Source organism: Rhinoderma darwinii, chromosome 6, assembly GCF_050947455.1.
Source record: "Rhinoderma darwinii isolate aRhiDar2 chromosome 6, aRhiDar2.hap1, whole genome shotgun sequence".
Lineage (NCBI taxonomy): Eukaryota > Metazoa > Chordata > Amphibia > Anura > Rhinodermatidae > Rhinoderma > Rhinoderma darwinii.
The window spans coordinates 35,413,379-35,436,502 of NC_134692.1; the positions used below are offsets into that span (position 1 = coordinate 35,413,379).

General features: G+C 41.0%; 1 protein-coding gene across 3 annotated transcripts in view; it reads right to left on the reverse strand.

Annotated features, from left to right (window-relative positions):
• The window catches only part of LNPK (lunapark, ER junction formation factor), a 57,188-nt gene extending 35,650 nt beyond the window's left edge, over positions 1–21,538 (reverse strand). Inside the window, exons 1-5 of one of the 3 annotated variants that reach the window (XM_075829503.1) lie at positions 21,357–21,538; positions 5,802–5,877; positions 4,009–4,050; positions 2,007–2,194; positions 1,201–1,259 (exon numbers count right to left, since the gene is read on the reverse strand). In XM_075829503.1, coding sequence (XP_075685618.1) covers positions 1,201–1,259; positions 2,007–2,194; positions 4,009–4,050; positions 5,802–5,828 — 316 coding nt within the window. In that variant the 5' untranslated portion in view covers positions 5,829–5,877; positions 21,357–21,538. The remainder of the gene's footprint in view (positions 1–1,200; positions 1,260–2,006; positions 2,195–4,008; positions 4,051–5,801; positions 5,878–21,356) is intronic. The other 2 variants (XM_075829501.1, XM_075829500.1) reach the window with 2 other exon arrangements.
• Between the last annotated feature and the right edge of the window lie 1,586 nt (positions 21,539–23,124).

Genomic DNA, 23,124 nt, shown 5'->3' on the forward strand with positions numbered 1-23,124 from the left:
TAACTTTTTTAATGGGGCAGGGGATAAAAAAAAACAAAAAACTGAAATTCCACCATTGTTCTATGCGTTTTAAATGGACGCCGTTCACTGTGAGGCGTAAATAACACGTTACCTTTATTCTATGGGTCAGTATGATTACAGCAATGCCACATATGTATAGGTTTTTTAGGTTTCACGACTTTTGCACAATATAAACACTTTTGAACTAAAATTTGTTTTTGCATCGTCGCTTTCCAAGAGCCGTCATATTTTTCCGTCAATGTAGTGATTTTTTGGGCTTGTTTTTTGCAGTACAAGACGTAGTTTTGATGTGCATGGGACTTCTTGAATAACTTTTATTACTACTTTTTTGGGGGGGCAATGGAAAAAAAAAATAGCACTTTCAGCATTTTTTGTGTTTTTTTTTACGGCATTCACCTTGCGGTTTAAATTACATATTAACTTTATTGTTTGAGCGATTACGGTCGTGGCAATACCATATATATGTACTTATTTCTTTTTTACACTTACTAAATAAAACCACTTTATGGGAAAAAAAATGTTTTTTTTACTGTAATTTTTATTAATACTTTTTATTGCACATTACTTATTTTTTTTTAGTCCCACTGGGGGACTTTACTATGCGTTCTTTAGATCTCTGCTATAATGCTTTGGTATACTCAGTATACCAAAGCATTATTGCCTATCAATGTAAATCTGATTAGGCACGTCCTAATAGGCATATGCCAGGGCAGACCTGGGGGCTTTTATCAGGCCCCCGGCTGCCATGGCACCCCATCGGAGGCCGGGGGTTGCATTGGCGGGCCACTGATGGGTGAGAGAGGGAGCAGCATTTAACGGGTTAAACGCCCTCGATTGAAGTAAACTTCGATCGAGGCCATTGGAGCAGGACACCCATGCAGTAGACTGCCGCCGTGAAAAGGCGGACAGCCTAGCCTAAGTTCCCTTAGTGACCGATGTGAAAAGGCTTATTTGTAGTCACTAAGGGGTTAAGTGGCCACGTTCCATACACTAGTAATCTGGATTTATTTTTACTACTTTTTTTTTAATAGATACAATATAAACTTACGAATAGGAATTTGTTTGTTTTTTTAAAAGCCAGGTTTGCTATGACCCGATATAGCAGGCAAACAAAAACAAGCAAAAATAAGATTTTACCAGTATAACATTTAGCAAACTAAAATAAATAGGTAAACTTACTATTTCTCTCTGTTCGTTTGGAGAACCATACAATTAGCAAAGTTCTAGCAAACCATATTCTGTTTTTAAAACAAAAAAAAAAAAAAATAAGATAATGACTGTCAATTAAACACTACAAGAGTAAGCACTTTGATAAGAGCTAAAATAATGTGTGATGTCAAAACTCATCCCTGTGACATTGATAAACCTGCCAAGCATACGTACATGTACATTAACGAATTCTACTTCTACATAATCATAGATTACAGCATTGCTAAATCTATTTCCTCAATTTAAAAATTATTTTTTTTTAAATTTTTTAACTATTTTTACCCACTGACAAGCATTAGAAACTTTGCATTTGATATTTAAGGCAAGCACAGAAGGCCTGGCATGGTCATCTATTTAAATGTGTTATCCCATTCTCTCAGCCCACTGACGAGGTGGTAGGGAGCACGGAAACAGCCTAGGTACACAGTTTCTAGAACTCTGGAGCTATAGTAACAGCCTAGCTCACGGTGCTACGCGGTTTCCGGAACTCCCATTCATTTCTATGGGGGTCATGGAAACAATAGCTCAACGAGCTCATTTATTTCAATACTCCCAACCACCTGATTAGTCTGTGGCCGGAGAGCAGCGAGAGCAATTGAAAACAGGACTGGGGTCATAAGGCCCAGTTCTAGAAATAAGTGCGGTTCCCAGAGGTGGGACCGGACTCCATCAGGCATTTGTTGCATATCCTGTGGATCCCCCTTTAAATCAATATTAAAAAGCATTGATTTATAATTTAAGACCAAACAAAATTTGGTAAACCATGAAAAACTTACAATACTGGGAATAGCAAAAATGGAAGAATTATTAGTAGTCTTGCTGTCAACCCATCAGGAAGGTACCACAGGTAAACAATGAAACACGTGAGAAGATACACTAATGTAGAATAGAGAAGCAATCTTCCAATCCAAATTTTCCGCAGCTTTTGGTTCTTGTCCTGAAACTCTTCCAAAGAGTGAATTTCCTATAATAAAAAAAATAAGATTTAGACACATAAAAAAATAAAAAATCCCTATATAGAATTTTAAATCTATGGTAAATATAATATAAACGAAATGGAAAAAAAAATAAGAATATGGAACGAATTGCCAATATCAAAAGCCGATAAAATTGTCTTGATTAAAACAGTCCTAATCCCCAAACTTTTATGTGTTTTTGGGGTTACCCCGGTGTGGATACAAGATAAATATTTTAAGAAAATCATAACTATCTTTAATAACCTGATTTGGGGAAGGAAGAGGGTTCGGATTAAGCTAGACTACTTATGTCCTTCAAGAGAACAAGGAGGACTAGCATTTCCAGATATTAGAGTATATTACTTAGCAGCACAATTACAATACATACAAGAATGGGATAAGGCCGAGTTCTTACAATGGTTGATCACTAACATTAAAGGCCGCTTTTCAGATATTTATGAGGTGTTAGAATCTGGTCAATTAAAATCTGGAGTTATGGAAAACGTGTTGACAGCACAACTCCTGCATGAATGCTGGAACAGTTTAAGAAATATGACTGGTCGAAATGGTTTTTTATCCTTTTCCGGTTATGGCACAATCTTAATATAGAAGAATGTAAGGCTATCCCAGAGTTACCATTGTTAAAACGTAGAGGGATTAGATATGTACTAGATATAATGGAAGAAGGAAAAATCAAAACATGGGAAAAATTATCAGTTGATTTTGACTTGACGGAGAAGGAAAGATTCTCCTATATTCAATTAAAGCACGCATTTGATACATTTAAAGATGGCAATCCTCTCAATAAAGACCATATGGATGACTTTTACAAAAAACTGAGAAAATACAAATGTGAAAAAAAAACTCTCCAGGTTGTATAAATCCCTGATGGAAATAAAGTCAAGGAAAATAACATTTAATTGTGTTATAAAATGGGAGAAGGAATTGAATAACGATTGTGTTCTTGATTGGAACATAATATTTCAAAATATTTGTAAAGTATCGATAAGCATGAACCATCAGCTTATTCAGTTCAATTTGATACATAGGCTTTACTATACGCCAGCCCTTTTGAGTAAGTTCTCTATTAATAACGCTTCTAACTGCCCCAGATGTGGTGCAGCGGACGCAAACTATTTGCACATGTTATGGAATTGTATTAAGATTGCCGATTACTGGAATAGAATTTTTAAAAACATTTTGGAAACAATAGATCCAGATATAGTGTTTCAACCTCAACTGGTATTGCTGGGTGATGATTCCAAATTAAATATTTCTAAGGAAAAAAAAATGTGGATTAATAAAACTATTTATTGCAAAATTACTAATAGTTAGAAAGTGGATATCTGGCTCCCCACCGGAGTTTAATGCTTGGGTAAATAATGTAAAAATTATAATGAAATATGAGAAAATCTATAATCAAGGCAAACACCGTAAAACCTATTGGGGGGAGCGGTAAGAATTTTTGTTCTTTTTGGTTTTTTTTCTTTTACCAAGATCGGTCTTGAGAGGGTGGGGGGTGGGAGTAGGGGGAAATGTAGAAATAGGTGTATAATTGTATTTTCTTTATTCCTTGTATGGAATTTTATATTGTATTGAATGAATAAAAAAAAAGAAAAAAAAAAAAAATCTATGGTAAATTCTGCATTTAGATTAATATTTGGCTTAACGATCAATGAAGTGAATACATTTTCTATACTAAAATATTTACTGGAACCAGTTATGTAATCAGATATTAATAAATGTAGCCCAGCTCACCGTTTTAAAACATTTCTGCCTACAACTAATCAGTTAATAAAAAGTAATGGTAAGTTAATAGTACCTTTTCCATTTTCTCCAAAACTTCAACAGTAGAAGGCTTTGCCTGTTAAGAATTAAAAAATGTGTATATTATATACACACACCAACACATTAATGCCTCGTCTCCTCTACAAAAAAAAAAAGAACGTTGTCTATGTAACAATCAAGTGAACCATGTGCCTGCCATACATAGCACACGTTAATGCAGTAAATTATTTAAAAGAACAAAAGACGCCCTCTATTAGTAAGATAACTTATTCATATGGTATAATAGTAATTACAAGTTGTTCCATTTGTTAAGGGGGTCTATCCGCCATCCAATGCATGTCAATCACTGCATAAGCAAAGACTAAAACCTCCAAAAAAATAAAATAAAAGAATGCATGTGTAACCTTCATTCTTCATTTTATAGGCCAAATAGGGATAGGATAAGAAAAAAAAAAAGTCTTTATTACAAATTATGCTCAAAGTAAAAAGCGGTTATTAGGGGGGGGGAGGGGAAATACAAGTTGGATACACATTTGTAACGGTTTTTTGTTTATTTCTTAAATTGAAAATAAAAAAAACTAAATAAAGGGGTTATCAGACTTCTGAAAAAAATAACAGCTTAGTCCCACTCTGTTTCTTGGGGCATTACACTATGTAGTAACGCAAACTTCAGTTGTTTATATACCTTATAACTACGACTTTATTTAAAAGGGATTATCAGACATGGGGAGAAAAAAAAAAAGCAGATGTTCTAAAATAAGTACCTCTCCAATCCCCATCACAGACCACATACGGTCGAATAATCCCTTTAAATAAAGTCGTAGTTATAAGGTATATAAACAACTGAAATTTGCGTTACTATATAGTGTAATGCCCCAAGAAACATTTTAACGTTTTAAAGAGGAACCCTAACAGAAAGAGAAATTTCCCAACATTTTTCTCAATACATTGCAACCAAAGGCTAGTTGACAAGGAACTCATTTTAGGTATAGTCAATCCCATGTAGCTTCTCCTGCCCAGAAGTGAGGAAATACTAGAAATTGCTCTCTCCCAAATGATCAGTGCTCCTTTGGAACCTATTATACAGTGTATAAAGTGCTATTGATGTGTGTGATTTTTTTCTTTTTACAGCCTTCAATGTTATATCTTGTAGCTTCATAAATAGAACAGGTATTGTAGGCTATGTAAACCTTTGACGGTTTTTGTTTTTTAATAAAACAGTGTCTGAGTGATTGGTGCAACTTCCAAAATACTTTATTAAAAATAATTTTTACTTTGAGATACAGCTACTTTGTATTTTGTATAGAGCAGCTGTATCTAGCGCTGAAACCTGTATCTGTCAGGTCTGCTGGACTGACCGGTTCAGTGTTAGCGGTGATAGATTACAGGTGGATCCTGCTTTCTCTGAACCAGTCAGTCCCAGGGACCAGACAAATTAAGGTCTTAGCTCACAATACAGCTACTCTGTCTACAGGATACAAAGCAGCTGTATCTTAAAAACTAAAAATATTTTTAAATTAAAAGTATTTTGAAAGCTGGACCAGACATTTATTTTATTTTATTTTTTTTAAAAAAGACTATTTCAAATAGGCGTATATATCCTTTAAGATTTTTTTTTTTTCATTTGCTATGAGCAAATTGTTAATGTCTGATGTCCAACAGCAATATCCATGCCTGTTAATGGATGAAGGAGAAACGTATTCAACCTAGTAGTCTCCGAACTCCCTTCTACTACTACACATATGCTACCATGTTGAAAGATCACTGCACGCAACTTAAGTATGTCATACTTCTGGACAACACCTTTAATTGATCTGACATACATACCTTCCATCTGGAAAAGAGCACACCCATTACGTAGCTGGAGATAAATTCAAATCACTAGTGCTGTGAAATCCACCACCTAAAAAGAAGAATTATGCCCAGAATTAAAACAAAATACACAGCGTACCTGCCCAAAATAATCACTTAGATCCATGTTACTTTTCGAACGTCAATGCTACAACATACCACATTATTTGAAGGCAGAATGTAATAGTCACATTGCCCGTGTGCTCACATAGGTAACATATCAAAAGTCTTTGAGAAATAGTTTAACAGTGAATGGAATTATTATGTATTATATTTTAAGCCTACCTTGACAGTTTTGAAAAGTCTAGAAAAACGGGGCATGGCTAAGCGGTGTAAAATGTGAACCATTTTGCTTTTGCTAAATATTCATGTACACGCACTAAAGCCATGAGTAAGGAAGAGGCATCTAAGGCCAGTTTCAGACTAGAGTAACAAACAGTTTTTTTTTAGCAGTACCCATTTGATCACCATAGGGTTGTTGGGTAACCAAATCTTGCTTCAGTTGAGCCATGTGGGTTTTGGCGTCGCGCCTGAAGTTATCTTGCACATTATTCAGACATTAAAACTTGGCGGTATTAAAGTGTAACTAAACGTTTGACAAACTTCTCCCAATCCATGCTTAAAAAGAAAACCCTACCAAAAATATTGCTAAAATAAAATAAAAATCACCATAACAATGGCAAACAATAACTGAATGACTTGGTAAATTTTCAGCAATATTAGCATAACCAACTAGAGTCTCTAATCATGCACTCAGCACACTGGTGCAGCATGAGAAAAAAATTTCAGGGAGGAGTGGGAGGTTCAGATTATGGAGGATGTTAATCTAAGGTTGTTGGCAGAACGTAGAGCAATGAGGGAGGAGATGTAAGGAGGTGCAGCACAGTGGAGAGCTTTGTGGGTGAGACTAAGGTTTGAATTTTAAAGGGAATGAAAAACCAGTGTAGTGACTGGCACAGGGTAGAGGCGTTGGTGTAGCGGTTGGTAAGAAAGAGGAGCCTGGCTGCTGCCTTAAGGATGGGTTGAAGAGAGAAGCGTTTAGTGAGGGGACGGCCAATTAGTAAGGAGTTATAGCAGTGAAGACGAGAGTGAATTCGAGAGTTTTGGATGTTTCCACAGTAAGAAAAGGGCGGATTCTGGAGATGTTTGAGGTGAAAGTGACAGGAGCATGTAAGTGATTGGATGTGCGAAGTAAAGGAGAGATCTGAGCCAAATTGTGCAATCCTACACAGAGCAAAAAGTCATTTTTATAGAACACTAAACAGTGGGGCAGATATACTATTAATAGTGCACCAGGATTCCAAATGGAGGCAGAATTCTGGGGTACATGCTTTCCGCCACATTTAAAGCTTTAGACACCTTGTTCGACACGTTTGAGAAAGGAGCGTGGTTTTGCAGGAAAGAGCTGTGGCTTAGCGGAAAGGATGTGTAGCTTCAAATGTGCCAATATCTGGTGTAAACTGAGGCATCTAATAGGTGAAATAAGAAAATGTAAAAAAAAATGTAAAATAAAAATAAAAAATGTGTCTCACAAGATTCACCAAATTTATCATACAGCATGGTTTTTTCAGAGGATCCATGACAGAAATGACCTCCCACTGAAATAGTGGGGCCGGTCACCATTCTGAATTTTTTCCCGGTCTAGAATAGCGCAGGAGACTACACTATAATGTTCTTCAGGGGGAAAATAAACTTTGTACAGCCCATGCCAAGGAAAAAGGACTCCACTTATTTTCTGTTTTTGGGAAGTAGTACTAAGACGATTGTTGGCAAGTAGACAGTTTATTGAAAATGCATTTGTAACCACAAATCCTTGTTTTGCTTAAGTATGTCAACGACTAATGAAGGAATATCCTTTTATACTCGCTTATGTTAACAAACCACTTATTAAAAATTGGTCCAGTTACGATGACAGCAATTAGAAATCATGACTAAGTGTTAAGTATCTGTCCATGAGTCATAACAAATGCGGTCTCTAATTTTTAAAAGGGGTTGTCCGGTTTCAGCAAATTAATGTTCATTTTTGTATGGTTAAAAGTTACGTAATTTTCTAATAAACTTTCTGTAATAAATACTCAGTTTCAAAATCTCTGCTTGTTATTCGGTAGGAATTGTTTACTTTCAGTAGACTTCCATAGAATTTTGTCCATGGTTACGTGATTGTTTGCATTAGTCTTAGCTTAGTTTATGTTTTACAGCACCAGAAAAGGTACGAATAAAATGGGAGTGCAGAGCCCAGGAAGACTGGATCCAATCGTCCGACACAATGGCAACAACAAGGAGATTCAGGTAGCACAACAAATAAAAAGGAACTTTATTCACCCACGCACGGGTGAAGAGAGTTCCTTTTTATTCGAGTTAAGACTGGCGTTTCCATACGCCAGTCTTTAGATGAAACAAGGGCAGTATGATCATAAGATGAGCGGATCAATCGTATGTTACAGCCAACACTTCAGTGTAAAGAGTGGGGTCCCGCTTGATTAACCCCTTAGAAGCCATGGTCAAAAGCCATTAGAAAGTAGGGTGGCGCACCTTCTGACTACTACAATTTAACACTATTTAACTTGGATGGTGAACTAAAAAATAATGGAATAAAAAAAGTGATCGAAAAGTCTTAGGTACCCCAAAATGGTACTAATAAAAGCTACAGCTGGCCTCACAAAAAAAAGCCCTCAGACTGCTCAATCGAAAGTGTTTAAAGGGGTTTTCCACTTTCCGACAACGGATGACCCATTCACTCTATAGGTCATCAGTATATGATTGGTGCGGGGTCCGACACTCAGCCCCCGAACTGATCAGCTGCTGCGGCTGCCTCCGGGCATCGGATGATATCGCCGGAAACAGATGGATCCGATCAAAGAACAGCAGCTGAGCTGCAGTACTGCTCCTATTCAAGTGAATAGGAGCAGAGCCACAGTTCTGCCGGATGGCCGCTATGCAGTGGTTGGAGACAACTGTTTAGCGGCTCCATCTACTGCATACCGTTCAAAACATCCGGTGCCCAGAGGCAGCCGTATCAGCTGATCATGCAGGGTTCAGGTGTCAGACACCGATGATTTACTGATGACCTACTGATGGACAGGTCATGAGTTGTCAGAATGTGAAAAACCCCTTTAAGAGGCGCACTGCCAGCTGTCCGTTTGCCACTGAATTAAATATACGCCAAGCACATAAAATTTAGGCCAGTAAATACTGTGGGCTGCATGTGGCCTCGTCCGCTTCCACTAAGCTCTGTCCACTTAAAAATGTAGAGAGGCGAAAAAGACAGTCATGACTTTGTAAGATTTGGCCCGAAACATTGTTAAATTCACCCCAGGTAGTTTTGGCTGTATGCCAGCATTCAAGCTGGTCTTTTCCAGAGCGGAAAACAACTGCAAAAAGTCTTACTTTATTGGTCCTGGAATGTCCATGCATTACACGGACAGCTTATTGATTTTGGGACCGTCGCAATGCTTCATTACCTCTGAGGTGGCACTGCAGAGGAATTAAGCACTCTATGTCAGATCTCAAATGTTACAGATAGATGTTGAAGGTCCAAGTAGCAGACCACCCTATGATCAGCTTATTGTTGGTAAATAGTCACTTTGAGGCTCCTAATGCATACCGGGACAAGTCCCTAACCACCACTATACCAATACCAGCCCTGAAAGGGAGGAGGTGTGATTCAGGTGATTTACACCAAATCACTAACCAGGAGTTTTCTGGTTTAATATAAAACAACGCTTAATCACTATGCATTAAAGGTCAACTTTCTAATATGCTTTACCAAAATTTTTATGCCATTATAGTAGCGTAGAAAAGTCGCAAATTAGGACACACAATATTTGCAATATATTTTGCAGCTTTTCACACCTATCGCCACTTAAAGAAGAGTGGGCTGGGTTTAGCAGGTGGTGGTTGGGTTTGCACAGACCGACAGTTTCGCCAGAAACTTGTGTAAATTATGGTGCAAATCTACACCTGCTCATAGCAGACGTGCTGGCAACGTGCAGGGAGAAGGAGGGGGATCTGAGATTCACTGCATGTCCCTGCATGCCTCAGATGACCCCAGGGACAGGGATGAACTTTTCTTTAAGTTATCACCACTCAGTCAGAGAGCATATGCCAACTGTCCTATGCAGTGGGACTTGTCTTTTTCCAAAAAAGGAATGAGAAGATGAGCAGTAGCTCATCTAAATCACCCCACAGTGGCTAGTTAGGTAATTTATTGATGGCTTGACACGGATGTTTACCAGCATCCACATCACAGCACCAAATAAGTCAAATTACACAAAGATCAATAAAACTTCTACATTTTACATCACCTGATACAGACAAGTTAAGGACAATCAGAGTAAAATTTTCTGACCGCTTCTCTAGCGATACCTGTTACACGCTGATTCATAGCGATAATCATTATCACTAGACAAGGTATTTCTAACGAATGGAACAGATTTCCGTCAGTCAATAAATCGAATTTTCCCCTATTGACTAATGACAATAGTTTTCAATTAGTTCCGAACAAAAAAAATAGTATTACTTCATGCATTAGATTAGGTTTACATATTTGTGATTTTGAATCAAAGTTCGTATAGTGGAATGGAAAAATACATACATTTATAATCCCCAAATAAACTTACATGCAAAAATTGGTTGGTACTTTCTTGTGGCTTTGGCGTTTCTTTAACACACGCAACAGTGAACGTAGACATGTGTGGGATGTATGAATTTCTCACATCTTACAGTTTTTTGCAGATTACATTTAGTTCGCATATGGGGTCTGCTTGAGTAAGCATTTTATTCACAAATTAGAATTTCTGTGCAATATTTGCTTATAATCACTGATGCAACGTTGTGTGAAGGTGGTTGTGTATAAAATATTAACCCCTTAGTGACCACCAATACGCCTTTTCACGACGGTCACTAAGGGGCTTTAGGCTAGGCCACTGCCTTTTCATGGCGGCCCAGTCTAAGTCCTGCACGGGTCTCCCGTGCAGGCTGGAGTCGGGGCTCGGCTGTCTGATGACAGCCGGGCACCTGCTCCAACGGCCGCAATCGAAGTTTACTTAGATCGCGGACGTTTAACCTGCTAAATGCCGCGATCAATAGCGACCGTGGCATTTAACTTGTTTACAGAGGGAGGGAGCTCCCTCCTTCACCCATCGGCGGCCCGCAAATGCAATCGCGGGCCTCCGATGGGGTGTCATGGCAGCCGGGGGCCTGATAAAAGCCCCCAGGTCTGCCCTGGGCATATGCCGGAGGCACGTCCTAATAGTTTGCCTGTCAGAGTTACACGGACAGGCAATAATGCTCTGGTAAACTAAGTATACCAAAGAATTATAGAAGCGATCTGAAGATCGCATAGTAAAGTCCTCTAGTGGGACTAAAAAAAAGTAGTAAGTAATGTGTAATAAAAAAAAAAATTACAGTAAAGAAACAAAGCAATTTTTTCCCATAAAAAGGGGTTTTATTTAGTAAAGGTGTAAAAAATAAATAAAAGTACACATATATGGTATCGTCGCGACCGTAAGGACTCAAACAATAAAGTTAGTGTCATTTAAACCGCAAGGTGAACACCGTAAAAAAAAAATGCAAAAAGCAATGGCGAAATTGCTATTTTATCCATTGCACATCAAAAGTGTCATAATAAAAATTAATCAATAAGTCCCATGTAAGCCAAAATAGTACCAATTAAAACTACATCTCGTCCCGCAAACAACAAGACCAAAAAATCATTACATTGGCCAAAAAAAAACAACGGCTCTTGGAAAGACTATGCAAAAACAAATAATTTTAGTTCAAAAGTGTTTTTATCGTGCAAAAGTCGTAAAACATAAAAAACCTCTACATATGTGGTATCATCGTAACCGTACTGATAGAATAAAGGTAACGTGTTATTTACGCCGCACAGTGAACTGCGTTAATTTAACCCGTTAGTGACCGGCGCATAGTCTTTTTACGTCAGTCACTAACGGGCCTTATTCCGATGCCATAGACTTTTTACGTCACGGCATCGGAATAAGTAAACAGAGCAGGGAGCTGTCAAATCTCCCTGCTCTCAGCTGCCAGAGGCAGCTGAGGGCTGGGAGCGTCCCTGCTCTGCCGGGTGAGATCGATATTAGTATAGATCTCACCCGTTTAACCCCTCAGATGCGGTGCTCAATAGCGAGCACCGCATCTGAGTGGTTTTGGAGAGAGGGAGGGAGCTCCCTCTCATCCCACCGACACTCGGCGATAAGATCGCCGAGTGTCTGTGTCTCCCATGGCAGCCGGGGGCCTAATAAAGGCCCCCAGGTCTGCCTGTAGCGAATGCCTGCTAGGTCATGCCGGAGGCATGACCTAGCAGATGCCTGTCCGTTTTAAACGGACAGGAATAGTACACTGCAATACAGAAGTATTGCAGTGTATTATATATGCGATCGGAGAATCGCATATTAAAGTCCCCTAGTGGGACTAGTAAAAAAGTTTAATAAAGTTAATAAAAAAAAGTGAAAAAAAAATGAAAAACCCACTTTTTCCCCTTACAAACTGCTTTAGTATTAAAAAAACAAAATAAAGTTAAAAAGTTACACATATTTGGTATCGCCGCGTCCCTAACGACCCTGACTATAAAGCTATTACATTACTTAACCCACACGGTGAACGCCGTAAAAAATTAAATAAAAAAAGATGGAAAAATTGCTGTTTTCTGTGAATCCGGACTTTAAAAAAATGTGATTAAAAAGTAATCAAAAAGTCGCATCTACTCCAAAATGGTACCAATAAAAAATACAAGTCGTCCCACAAAAAAAAAGCCCTCATACAACTGCATCGGCGAAAAAATAAAAACGTTACGGCTCTTCAAATATGGAGACACAAAAACAAATAATTTTGAAAAAAAAAAGCATTTTTACTGTGTAAAAGTAGTAAAACATACAAAAACTATACAAATTTGGCATCGCTGCAATCGTAACAACCCGCTAAATAAAGTTATTGTGTTATTTATAGCACACGGTAATCGGCGTAGATTTAGGACGCAAAAAAGAGTGGCGAAATTTCTGATTTTTTTTCTATTCCCCCCCCCAAAAAGGTTAATAAAAGTTAATCAATAAATAATATGTACCTCAAAATGGTGCTATTAAAAAATGCAACTTGTCCCGCAAAAAACAAGACCTTATACAGCTATGTCGACGCAAAAATAAAAAAGTTATAGCTCTTGGAATGAGACGATGGAAAAACTTAAAAAATAGCTTGGTCATTAACGTCTAAAATAGGCTGGTCATTAAGGGGTTAACACCTTCCCGACCGCCCACTGTCTTTTGACGTCAGGCGGTGCGGGTGCTTAATCTACAGAGACGTCTTTTGGCGTCGCTGCAGATCAGGCTGATGAGCGCTCGTGAGAGCGCTCGTCCCCTAAGCAGGAGCTGTTACTAACAGCTCCTGATCTTAGAGCAGCCTCCTGAACACAGCTGGGGTCGGCAAACATTCCAACCCCAGCTGTTTAACTCTTTGATTACCGCGGTCCGTGACCGCGGCAAGATCAAAGGGAATTCCCCTCTTTGATCGCATTACCGGGATTCCAGTGATAGCGATCAAACACCGGGGAATCCCTCTGCAGTCAGCCCTGGGGACCTACAAAGGACGCCAGGGCTGTCTGTTCCGTGTGCCTGCTGTTCGGGCACACTATGTGCTGCCCGATCAGCAGCCTGTGTCATAGTGACACAGTGTAATGTATTAGCATACAGGAGTATGCTAATACATTACAAGTAAAAAATAAAGTTACAAATAAAGTTATCCCTTGATGGGATTAAAAAAAAAAAAAGTAAAACAAATAAATAAATAAAAAAAGTCCCAAAAAGAGTTTTTATTTTGCATAAAATACATTTTATTGCCCCTACACTAAATAAAAACAAAAAACCTATGCATATTAGGTATCTACACGACCGTAATAACCTGAAGAATTAATCTAATGGGTTATTTAGTGTGAAACGTGAACGAGATAAAAAAGAAACCAAAATAAACTAAACCGAGAATCGCTTTTTCCTATAAGAACGCCGTAAAAAAAAATTTTTTACCACCAATCTGTGGGAAAAAAAAAAATACTGTTTTTCTCGCATAAAACAAGGCCTCATACAGCCACGTCAATGAAAATATAAAAAAGTTATGGCTGCTGAAACGCAGAGAGGCAAAAACAGAAAAATTGAGCTGGTCATTAACGTCTTTTCAGGCATAATAGAAAAAAACAGACCACCACAGACTAAGGGCTCATTCAGACGAGCGTAAAACTGTGTTGTGCGTGAAAACAACGCACACAACACACTGACCTATTGATTTCAATGGGGCTGTTCACACATGCAGGAGTTTTCACACAGCGTGTGTTCGTTGCGTAAAACTCACTGCATGTCCTATATTGGTGTTTTTCACGCACCTATCACCCATTGAAGTCAATGGGTGCGTGAAAATCACGCACAGCACACGGATGCACGTCAGTTAAATGCTATAACTTTTTGTCGGGCGAGCAACGTAATTTTTGCAATGTTTTTTTTTCTGTAGACAATGCAGGTTTCTTTTATCATTTTTATACGCATCCTTTTTCCTATTTTAGAATTTCAAATCTTAAAGTACGAAAATAGTAAAAAAATTAATTTATGCTTTTTTACATTTCAGCTAATTTTTTTCGGTAACTTTACCCTAAAATAGACCTTTTACTTATGATCGCCATTGTCTACCGTAAATTTTTATATATTACATGTCTATTTTAGGGTAATTGGGTCGGGGCTAGCGTTACGACAATGATTAGTGGGGGGGGGGGTTATTTTGGGTGTAGTTTTATTTTTTTGCACTTTATTTTTTTTATTATGGTCTGTCCCTCAAAAAGGTCAGAGAAGACCTTTGGTGGACTATTTTTTCTTCTTTTACACTTTATTTTTTCAGTGTAACTGGAGATGCAGAGGTCCCAGAGGAAATCAGCCCTCTTATAGTGACTATTGTCGCTAATAGAGCTCTGCTGGGTTAGACCCAACAGCAGCCTGCCACTAACGGCACCTAGCGATCACGTGACCAGTCACCTGAACACCAGGACCAACAAAGGCAGCGGTGCTGCCACTGTCCATATACGCAGCGCTCATTGAGCGCTGTGTACAATAGATCTGAGACGTTAGAAGCAGCAAAAGCTAAAACCTCAGGATCGTTAGGGCAGCCAGCTAAAACCAGTGCCGTAAATACTCTATGGCACAGGTTTTTAGAACCCCGACCGCTGGACATCAGCTAGCTTCCCTGCCTCTGACGCTGACCAATCAGCACGAGGCAGCTTGAGGGTAGTTCACGTCCTGAACTTTGCATAAATCAACAGTACAACTGAATATAAGAAACATTGTAAGACAAAGAAAAAGATGCTGCAGCCGTTTCCTAGTGTCAGGCATGATCCCCGAAACACACGTTGGGGTGGACGTTCTCGGTGTTGTCTCTTCTGCATCCATTATGGGTATGTTATATCCCTTTGATATGCTCATGCATTTCCTGGTGTAATTGTTCTCCATGTTAATATTGACCCAATACATTTCTTAATACTGTATAGATTATGTTCTTATATGGCACCTTTTGCATTTGTATATGGTCACTTAATTTTGGTCTATATTTTTCTTTTGGAGGTTGCTTCACTGGCACATCTTGCACTTCTTGTCTATTCATGAGATGCACAGCGTACGGTCCTTTTTATGTCAGTCTATGGATTTCTTATTTTTTTATGTAATTAAATAAAGATTTTTCTATTTTTTGCATACCTCTTATCTTTATAGCATCTGTGTCTTATAGGAGATATATATAAGTGTTATAGATCACCCCAGTGCTGGATTCACAGCTACACTGTTCATTATTGCGGTATAATCTAGGGTTGTCACGATACCAGAATTTGGACTTGGATACCGATACTTTGTGTAGTATTGCGATACTCAATACCAAAACGATACTTTGCCCAAAAATTTTTTTTAAAAATATAGCTATTTTCTGATGTGAGGCATATGGTGTGATGAAATGCGTTCTTTGTGCGTATTTCGCGCATCACGCACCCATTGAAGTCAATGGGTGCGTGAAAATCACGCATGCCACACAGAAGCACTTCCGTGTGACGCGCGATTCGCGCAACAGCTGTCAAACTCTGAATGTAAACAGAAAAGCACCACGTGCTTTTCTGTTTACAAACATCCAAACGGAGTGTCATAATGATGGCGGCTGCGCGAAAATCACGCAGCCGCGCATCATACGCTGATGACACACGGAGCTGTTAAGTGCCTTTTGCGTACGCAAAACGGCGTGTTTTTTGCGTGCGCAAAATGCACACTCGTGTGAATCCGGCCTTAGGCCTGATTTACACGAGCGTGTGCGTTTTGCGCACGCAAAAAACGCAGCGTTTTGCGTGCGCAAAAGGCACTTAACAGCTCCGTGTGTCATCAGCGTATGATGCGCGGCTGCGTGATTTTCGCGCAGCCGCCATCATTATGACACTCCGTTTGGATGTTTGTAAACAGAAAAGCACGTGGTGCTTTTCTGTTTACATTCAGAGTTTGACAGCTGTTGCGCGAATCACGCAGTTCGCACGGAAGTGCTTCTGTGTGGCATGCGTGATTTTCACGCACCCATTGACTTTAATGGGTGCGTGATGCGCGAACAGCACACAAAGATAGGACATGTCGTGAGTTTTTTTCAGCGGACTCACGCTGAGCAAAACTCACGGACTGTGTGCATGCCCCCATAGACTAATATAGGTGCGTACGACACGCGTGAAAAGCACGCGCGTCGCACGCATGTATATCACGCTCGTGTAAACGAGGCCTTAATGTGAGGCACATGGAGGTTCAAAATTCATAATCCCATATGCCTCACATTAATAAGTGAAAGAAAGCAGTTTTTATTTATAACCGCATAAACATCATAAATGGCGCTAAAAATATGTTAATACAGTCGCGACGATACTGAATGTGTATATTTTATCTATTGAAACTTATTTTAATGTTTATTGTAAAAAATGTGTTTGTATTTTTTTTACTTTTTGGTTTTTAAACTTTAATGTACTGGCATATATCTATTAGCGAACAGTACACAGGCAGTTGTTCGGACATACCCAAGAGGAAATATGGTCAGACAGCCCTAGGGTCCTTCAATGGGCCCTGGGCTGTCTGCCCATATATGGTACGTCCCTCAATCGCATCACAGGGATTTCCTGACACGTGATCCAAAGCACATCCCCCCCCCCCCCTTCTCATTTTCCACTTGAATGCTGCGGTCAGCTTTGATCGCAGCATTCAGAATAGCGGCGGAGATTAGGTTTCTCTGATCTCCGCCGTTAGAGCGGGGCTGCGGCTGTCTAATACAGCCATTGACCCGCTCCTGACAATAATAAACTAATGAAGAGCGGTGCAGGCACTGAAGACAGAGAACATGGGGGTGTTTTGTAGTGCGTCCGCCATGTTCTGTCTTCAGTGTCGGCAATCATTAGTGCAGCGCTGTTCGAATCACCTCATGCTGAATGCACGCGCACACTTGTCAGGACTCAGTAGCGGGGCAATGGATGTATTACACAGCCGCAGCCCCGCTCTAACAACATTCATGTGTTATTATACTTAGCTTAGTAAATCTGCCTCTTGGCTTCTATTCCTCACTATTCAACAACTTTGCTTTCGACCAAAATGAAAATATTCTTGTTTATATCCAGGGAACAAAAACCTGTATAGATCTTAGGCTAATGTTGAACTTAGGCTACGAGAATCTGGTCAATGTGTGTGGCGTTATGCATCAGTGTGCTCGGTGAGTGGCATGCGTTATTCACGCACTCGCAAAGCAAATTATTATTTTTATTATTTTCAATTGAATTGATGTGCAAATCACGCACCGCACACTGATGTGCATCCATTTGCGGTGCGTGGTTTTCACTCATTGACTTCAATGGGCGCGTAGGTGCGTGAAAATGCACCAACATAGGGCATGTAGTGAGTTTCAAGCAACGGACTCTCGCTGCGTAAACACTCACGCATGTGTGAACGGCCCCATTGGAATCAATAGGTCCGTGTTCTGCGCTTGATTTCCACGCGTAGCACACGGACGTTATTCACGTTAGTGTTTATGGGCCCTTAGGCCTCACGCACAGGACAGTAGTGGCGTACACGGGCCGTGACTTGAGGCTTGGACAGCCCCAGAGTGTCACCCGCAGATCACAGGCCGTGCACAGTGCCGTGTGCGTTAATTTCAACGAGCTTTTTTTTGCGGTCCAGGTCGTGGAAACCACGGTCGTGTGCATTGGCCTATTGAAATGAAGATTTGCGGGTGAATTGCGGCCACAAAAATACGTTCATGTGCATTGGGCCTTAGTCCTGGTTTAAACTCAGCAATGTATACAATTGAAATAGTCTATGCAATATTTGAGACTGCCGCTACCAACATAGATTCAAATGAGGCAGATTTGTTACAAAAATTTCTGCAACTGCCTATCTCATCTGAATGGGGCTTACAGAAATCCATGCACATGCTATATAAAAAAAAAAAAAAAAATGTACAAAAACTATTTCCAGCCACAGAAATTTCTGCAACAAATCTGGCACTGACCTTACCCTTAAGGCCCATTGACATGGGCCAATAATCAGAAACGAGCGGAACACAAGCTGTTTACGGTGAAGGAGACAAATGATAAAGCAGTCTGTAGTCTGCTAAATTCTCTACATCAGGCCATCTATATTATGAAAATACTACTGTACCTGAAGGATAAGGTCTCATCCACACGACAGGGTCCGAGTGTCGGCCGATAAAATCGGCCGCTTTGCATCCGTTCCGATTCCGTTGCGAGCCGGGCATATCTGGACAGTGACAACAGGGGCAACTCCTGAAGTGGAATCCCCATGTGGCCGGTGATTCCACTTCAGGAAAAGCCCCTGTCGTCTGAGTCAATTTATGGAGACTGAACGTTACTGGCTTCTCCTGGTGTGGAATCCGCGGTCACAGAGTGTTCGGGGATTCCACTTCAGGAGTTTCCCCTGATGTCACTGTCCATATATGGACAGAGACATTAAGCGCTCTGTCCAGGAGCAGAATCCCCGAACACACAGGGATTCCGCTCCTTCAGGGAGCTAAAGTGGGGCTACTAGCCCCGGGCTAGCACATAGAAGAGCAGGGAGATACCTCCCTGCTCTGCTATAGTGGCGTCGCTACAGCAGTAGCAGCCGCTAGCTGCGCCATCGGCCATGGGAGGGGTCATCGGGCCAGGGTGCTTTTAAAACAAGCAGGGGAAGGGAGTCAGCGCAGCGCCCCTTCCACCTGCTATACACCCCGGCCCTGCCACACAGTACCCCTGTATACAGCACCCCCACTGTAGAAACTTACCTGCAGCATACAGCGCTTCGTCCGAATGGCATAAACTCCTCCTCCTCACATGCACTCTGCGCTGTGAGAAGAGAGCGAGCGACGGTAGACACGGCCGTCACTCGGGACACATTCCGGTGATGGCCGTGTATTACCCAGCCCCATAGACTTCCATGGGAGCCGGGCGAAAATAGGGCATGTCCCATTTTTTGACGGCCGGTTTTCCCAGCCCGTCAAAAAAATCGGTCGTGTGAATAGCCCCATTAGGGGTATATTGTTCCTACTGCAGCCGGGTGACAGCTGTTTTATGAACGGCCGTAACCCGGTCGTGTGAATAAGGGCTTAGTGCCTGTTCACATCAGCTACAGGATTCCATTCATGGGTTCTGTTCAACCTTTCCATCGGAGGAACCGACGAACGACAAGCCAAACAGAGACCATAGCTTCTGTTTGAATTACCATTGATTTCAATGGGGCCGTTCACACATGCAGGAGTTTTCACGCAGCGAGAGTGCGCTGCGTGAAACTCACTGCATGTCCTATATTGGCGCGTTTTCACGCACCAAAGCGTCCATTGATGTCTATGCGTGCGTGAAAACCATGCACTGCACACGGATGCACACCTATGTGCGATGCGTGATTTGCGCATTAGATTGAAAAAAAAAAAAAAAGATGCGCTTTGCAAGTGCGTGAATAACACATGCAACTCGCAAAGCACACTGATGCATAACGCAACATACACGGACCAGATTAACACGCGTGAATCTGATACGCTCGTGTGAATGGAGCCTCAGGCCAGGTTCCCACGGGTAGGATACGCTGAGAAAAAAAACTGCGCAGCGTATCCGACCTGGAACCCACAACATGGTGCGTTTTTATTGGGTGGAATTTCTGCGGCGGAAAGAGGCGCTGAAAAAAAAAATAAAAAAAAAATAAAAAATAAAAAATAAAAATCGATTATACTTACCCCTTCCTCTCTTCTGTGTGTAGTGCCGTCTCCTAAGATGACGTTGCAGGCCACGTGACCGCTGCAGCGTTCACATGGGATGAAACGTCATCCCAGGAGGCCAGACTGGAGCAGAAGGGATTTCAGGGTAAGTATAACTTATTTTGCTGCTACTGTAAATACTGCAGAATTTCCACAGAATTCTGTTGCGGAAATTCTGCAGCATTTATACTACGTAGGAACCCGGCCGTAGGCCTCATGCACACGACTGCGTTCGGTCCGTGATATACGGACCGCATTTCCCAGACCGAACACTTAGCATCATATATAACTATGTTAGGAGTGCGGCTCCCTGAAGAGTCCGGGAAATGCAGCCGATGTACGGACCGTATATCACGGCCCGAATGCGGTCGTGTGCACGAGGCCTTAGGGAACAGGTAAGTGACAGGTCGGTACCTTGTGTGACCATCAGTAGATTACAGAAGAGTTTTACGGCAGCACGGATACGGTATATGGCGAAGCAGACACAAATGGCCGATGGGATAGAATAGTAAAATCACATAGGGGATTTGTCATAAGCAATTCCCTAATATACAGACATAATTAAAGGGATATCCTCATTTCAGGCACATCCACAGTATATGCCATTCATGACAGAGTTGGGATCCGGACCGATCAGGATAATGGGAACTCCACGACCCCCATTCGCCAAGTCAAGGCTTTGTGAAGTCAATAGAGAGGTGGCCTTGGTTGCTCGTGGCTCCCGCCATTGAAGTCCATGGAAATACACAAATAGGGGTCTCAGGACCCCCAGTTCTTTGATAGGCGTGGGAATGCTATAGATGCCGAAAAGGACTATACCCCTTTAAGGGGAGACGTATCCTCAAAAGTGTCTCTGGGGGGGTCTCAGAACTGAACATGTGACAAAGTATTGATCGAGTAAATATTTCTCTGGACTTCCTGTCATTGAGGAACATAACAGAATCTGCTCAGTATAAATGGATGCTTACACATAACTATATAGCGCATGTGGAGAGTATAAACTATAGGTCTAGTGCAGCTGCAATGCCCGGGATATGCTACTGCAGCGAGAATAATCCTTACGACAGACAAGTTATTGTGCCTGCAGTCATGACTCGAGCTGCAGCTGTCATACGGCCACGCCGTGCTAAGTGACAGGTGACAGAAAGCGACAAGCTCAACTCACAGGCCTCCGCCAGCCCTAGACGCCGGCTCCCCACCGTACACAACTAGCCAGCCTACAGACGGACACAGCGTTACCTGCGAGTGACAGGGCTAGAACAAAGCCAACGCCGCCTCCTCCACCTTCACTTGCAAATAATCACACAGCGCCAGTTGTTCAGCAAGAATCCATCCACGCCCTCGACTCCTCAGACGCCGCCGTCACGCGCACGGACCGCAAGGCAGCCAATGGGACGACGAGGGCGTGTGACAGCGGCAGTCAGTGACGTGGCCGTTTTAAAACTGGCGGGAAAGCTCAAATTGTGGCAGCAGAGGCTTTATACACGCAGGTTCCCTACAGTTCTGTATTATTTGGCCGTAGACACACCATATTCTATTTTTCGGTGCCTCCATATAGTTTAACCCCTTAGTGACCAGCCCATTTTAGGCCCTAATGACCAAGCTATTTTATTCGTTTTTCTATAGTCGCATTCAAAGAGCTATAACGTTTTTATTTTTTCATCTACATAGCTGTATGAGGACTTGTTTTTTGCGGGATTAGTTGTGCTTTTTAATAGCACCATTTTTGGGTACATATAATTTTTATATTAACTTTTATTAACCTTTTTGGGGGGGATTATAAAAAAAAACTGAAATTCCGCCATTGTTCTATGCGTTTTTAAATTGACGCCGTTCACTATGCGACGTAAATAACATGTTACCTTTATTCTATGAGTCGGTACGATTACGGCGATACCACATATGTAGAGGTTTTTTTATGTTTTACGACTTTTGCACAATAAAAACACTTTTGAACTAAAATTATTTGTTTTTGCATCGTCGCTTTCCAAGAGCCGTAATTTTTTTATTTTTCCATCAATGTAGTGATTTTTTGGGCTTGTTTTCTGCGGGACAAGACGTAGTCTTGAATGGTACTGTTTTGGGGTACATGGGACTTATTGATTCATTTTTATTATGACTATTTTGGGGGGCAATGGAAAAAAATTGCAATTTCGCCATGGTTTTTTGCGTTTTTTTTTTACGGTGTTCACTTTGCGGTTTAAATTACATATTAACTTTATTAATGGAGTCATTACGGTCGCGGCGATACCACATATGTGTACTTTTTTTTTTTTTTTACACTTTTACTAAATAAAACCACTTTTTATGAAAAAAAAATGGTTTTATTTATTTTTTACTGTACTTTTTATTAATAATCTTTATTTCACTTTGATGACTTATTTTATTAGTCCCACTAGGGGACTTTACTGTGCGATATTCCGATCGCTGCTATAATGCTCTGGTATACTTCGTATACCAGAGCATTATTGCCTGTCATTGTAAATTTGACAGGCAATCTGTTAGGACGTGCCTCCGGCGTGTCCTAACAGGCATATGTCCAGGGCAGACCTGGGGGCTTTTATCAAGCCCCCGGCTGCCATGACACCCCATCGGAGACCCGCGATTTCATTCGCAGGCCGCCGATGGGTGACAGAGGGAGCGCACTCCCTCTGTAAACAAAGTTAAATGCCGCGGTCGCTATTGACGGCGGCATTTAACGGGTTAAACGGCCGCGATCGAAGTAAACTTCGATCGCGGGCGTTGGAGCAGGAGCTCAGCTGTCATCAGACAGCAGAGCCCCGGCTCCAGCCTGCACGGGGGACCCGTGCTGGACTTAGACTAGGCTGACGTGAAAAGGCGTCAGCCTAGCCTAAAGCCCATTAGTGACCGACGTAAAAAGGCGTATTAGTGGTCACTAAGGGGTTAAAGGGGTTGTCCACTTTTTATTTTTTCGATTAATTTATTTATGGAATAGGAAACCAACAGATTTCTAATATACATGTATTTCAAATTCTTCTCACATACC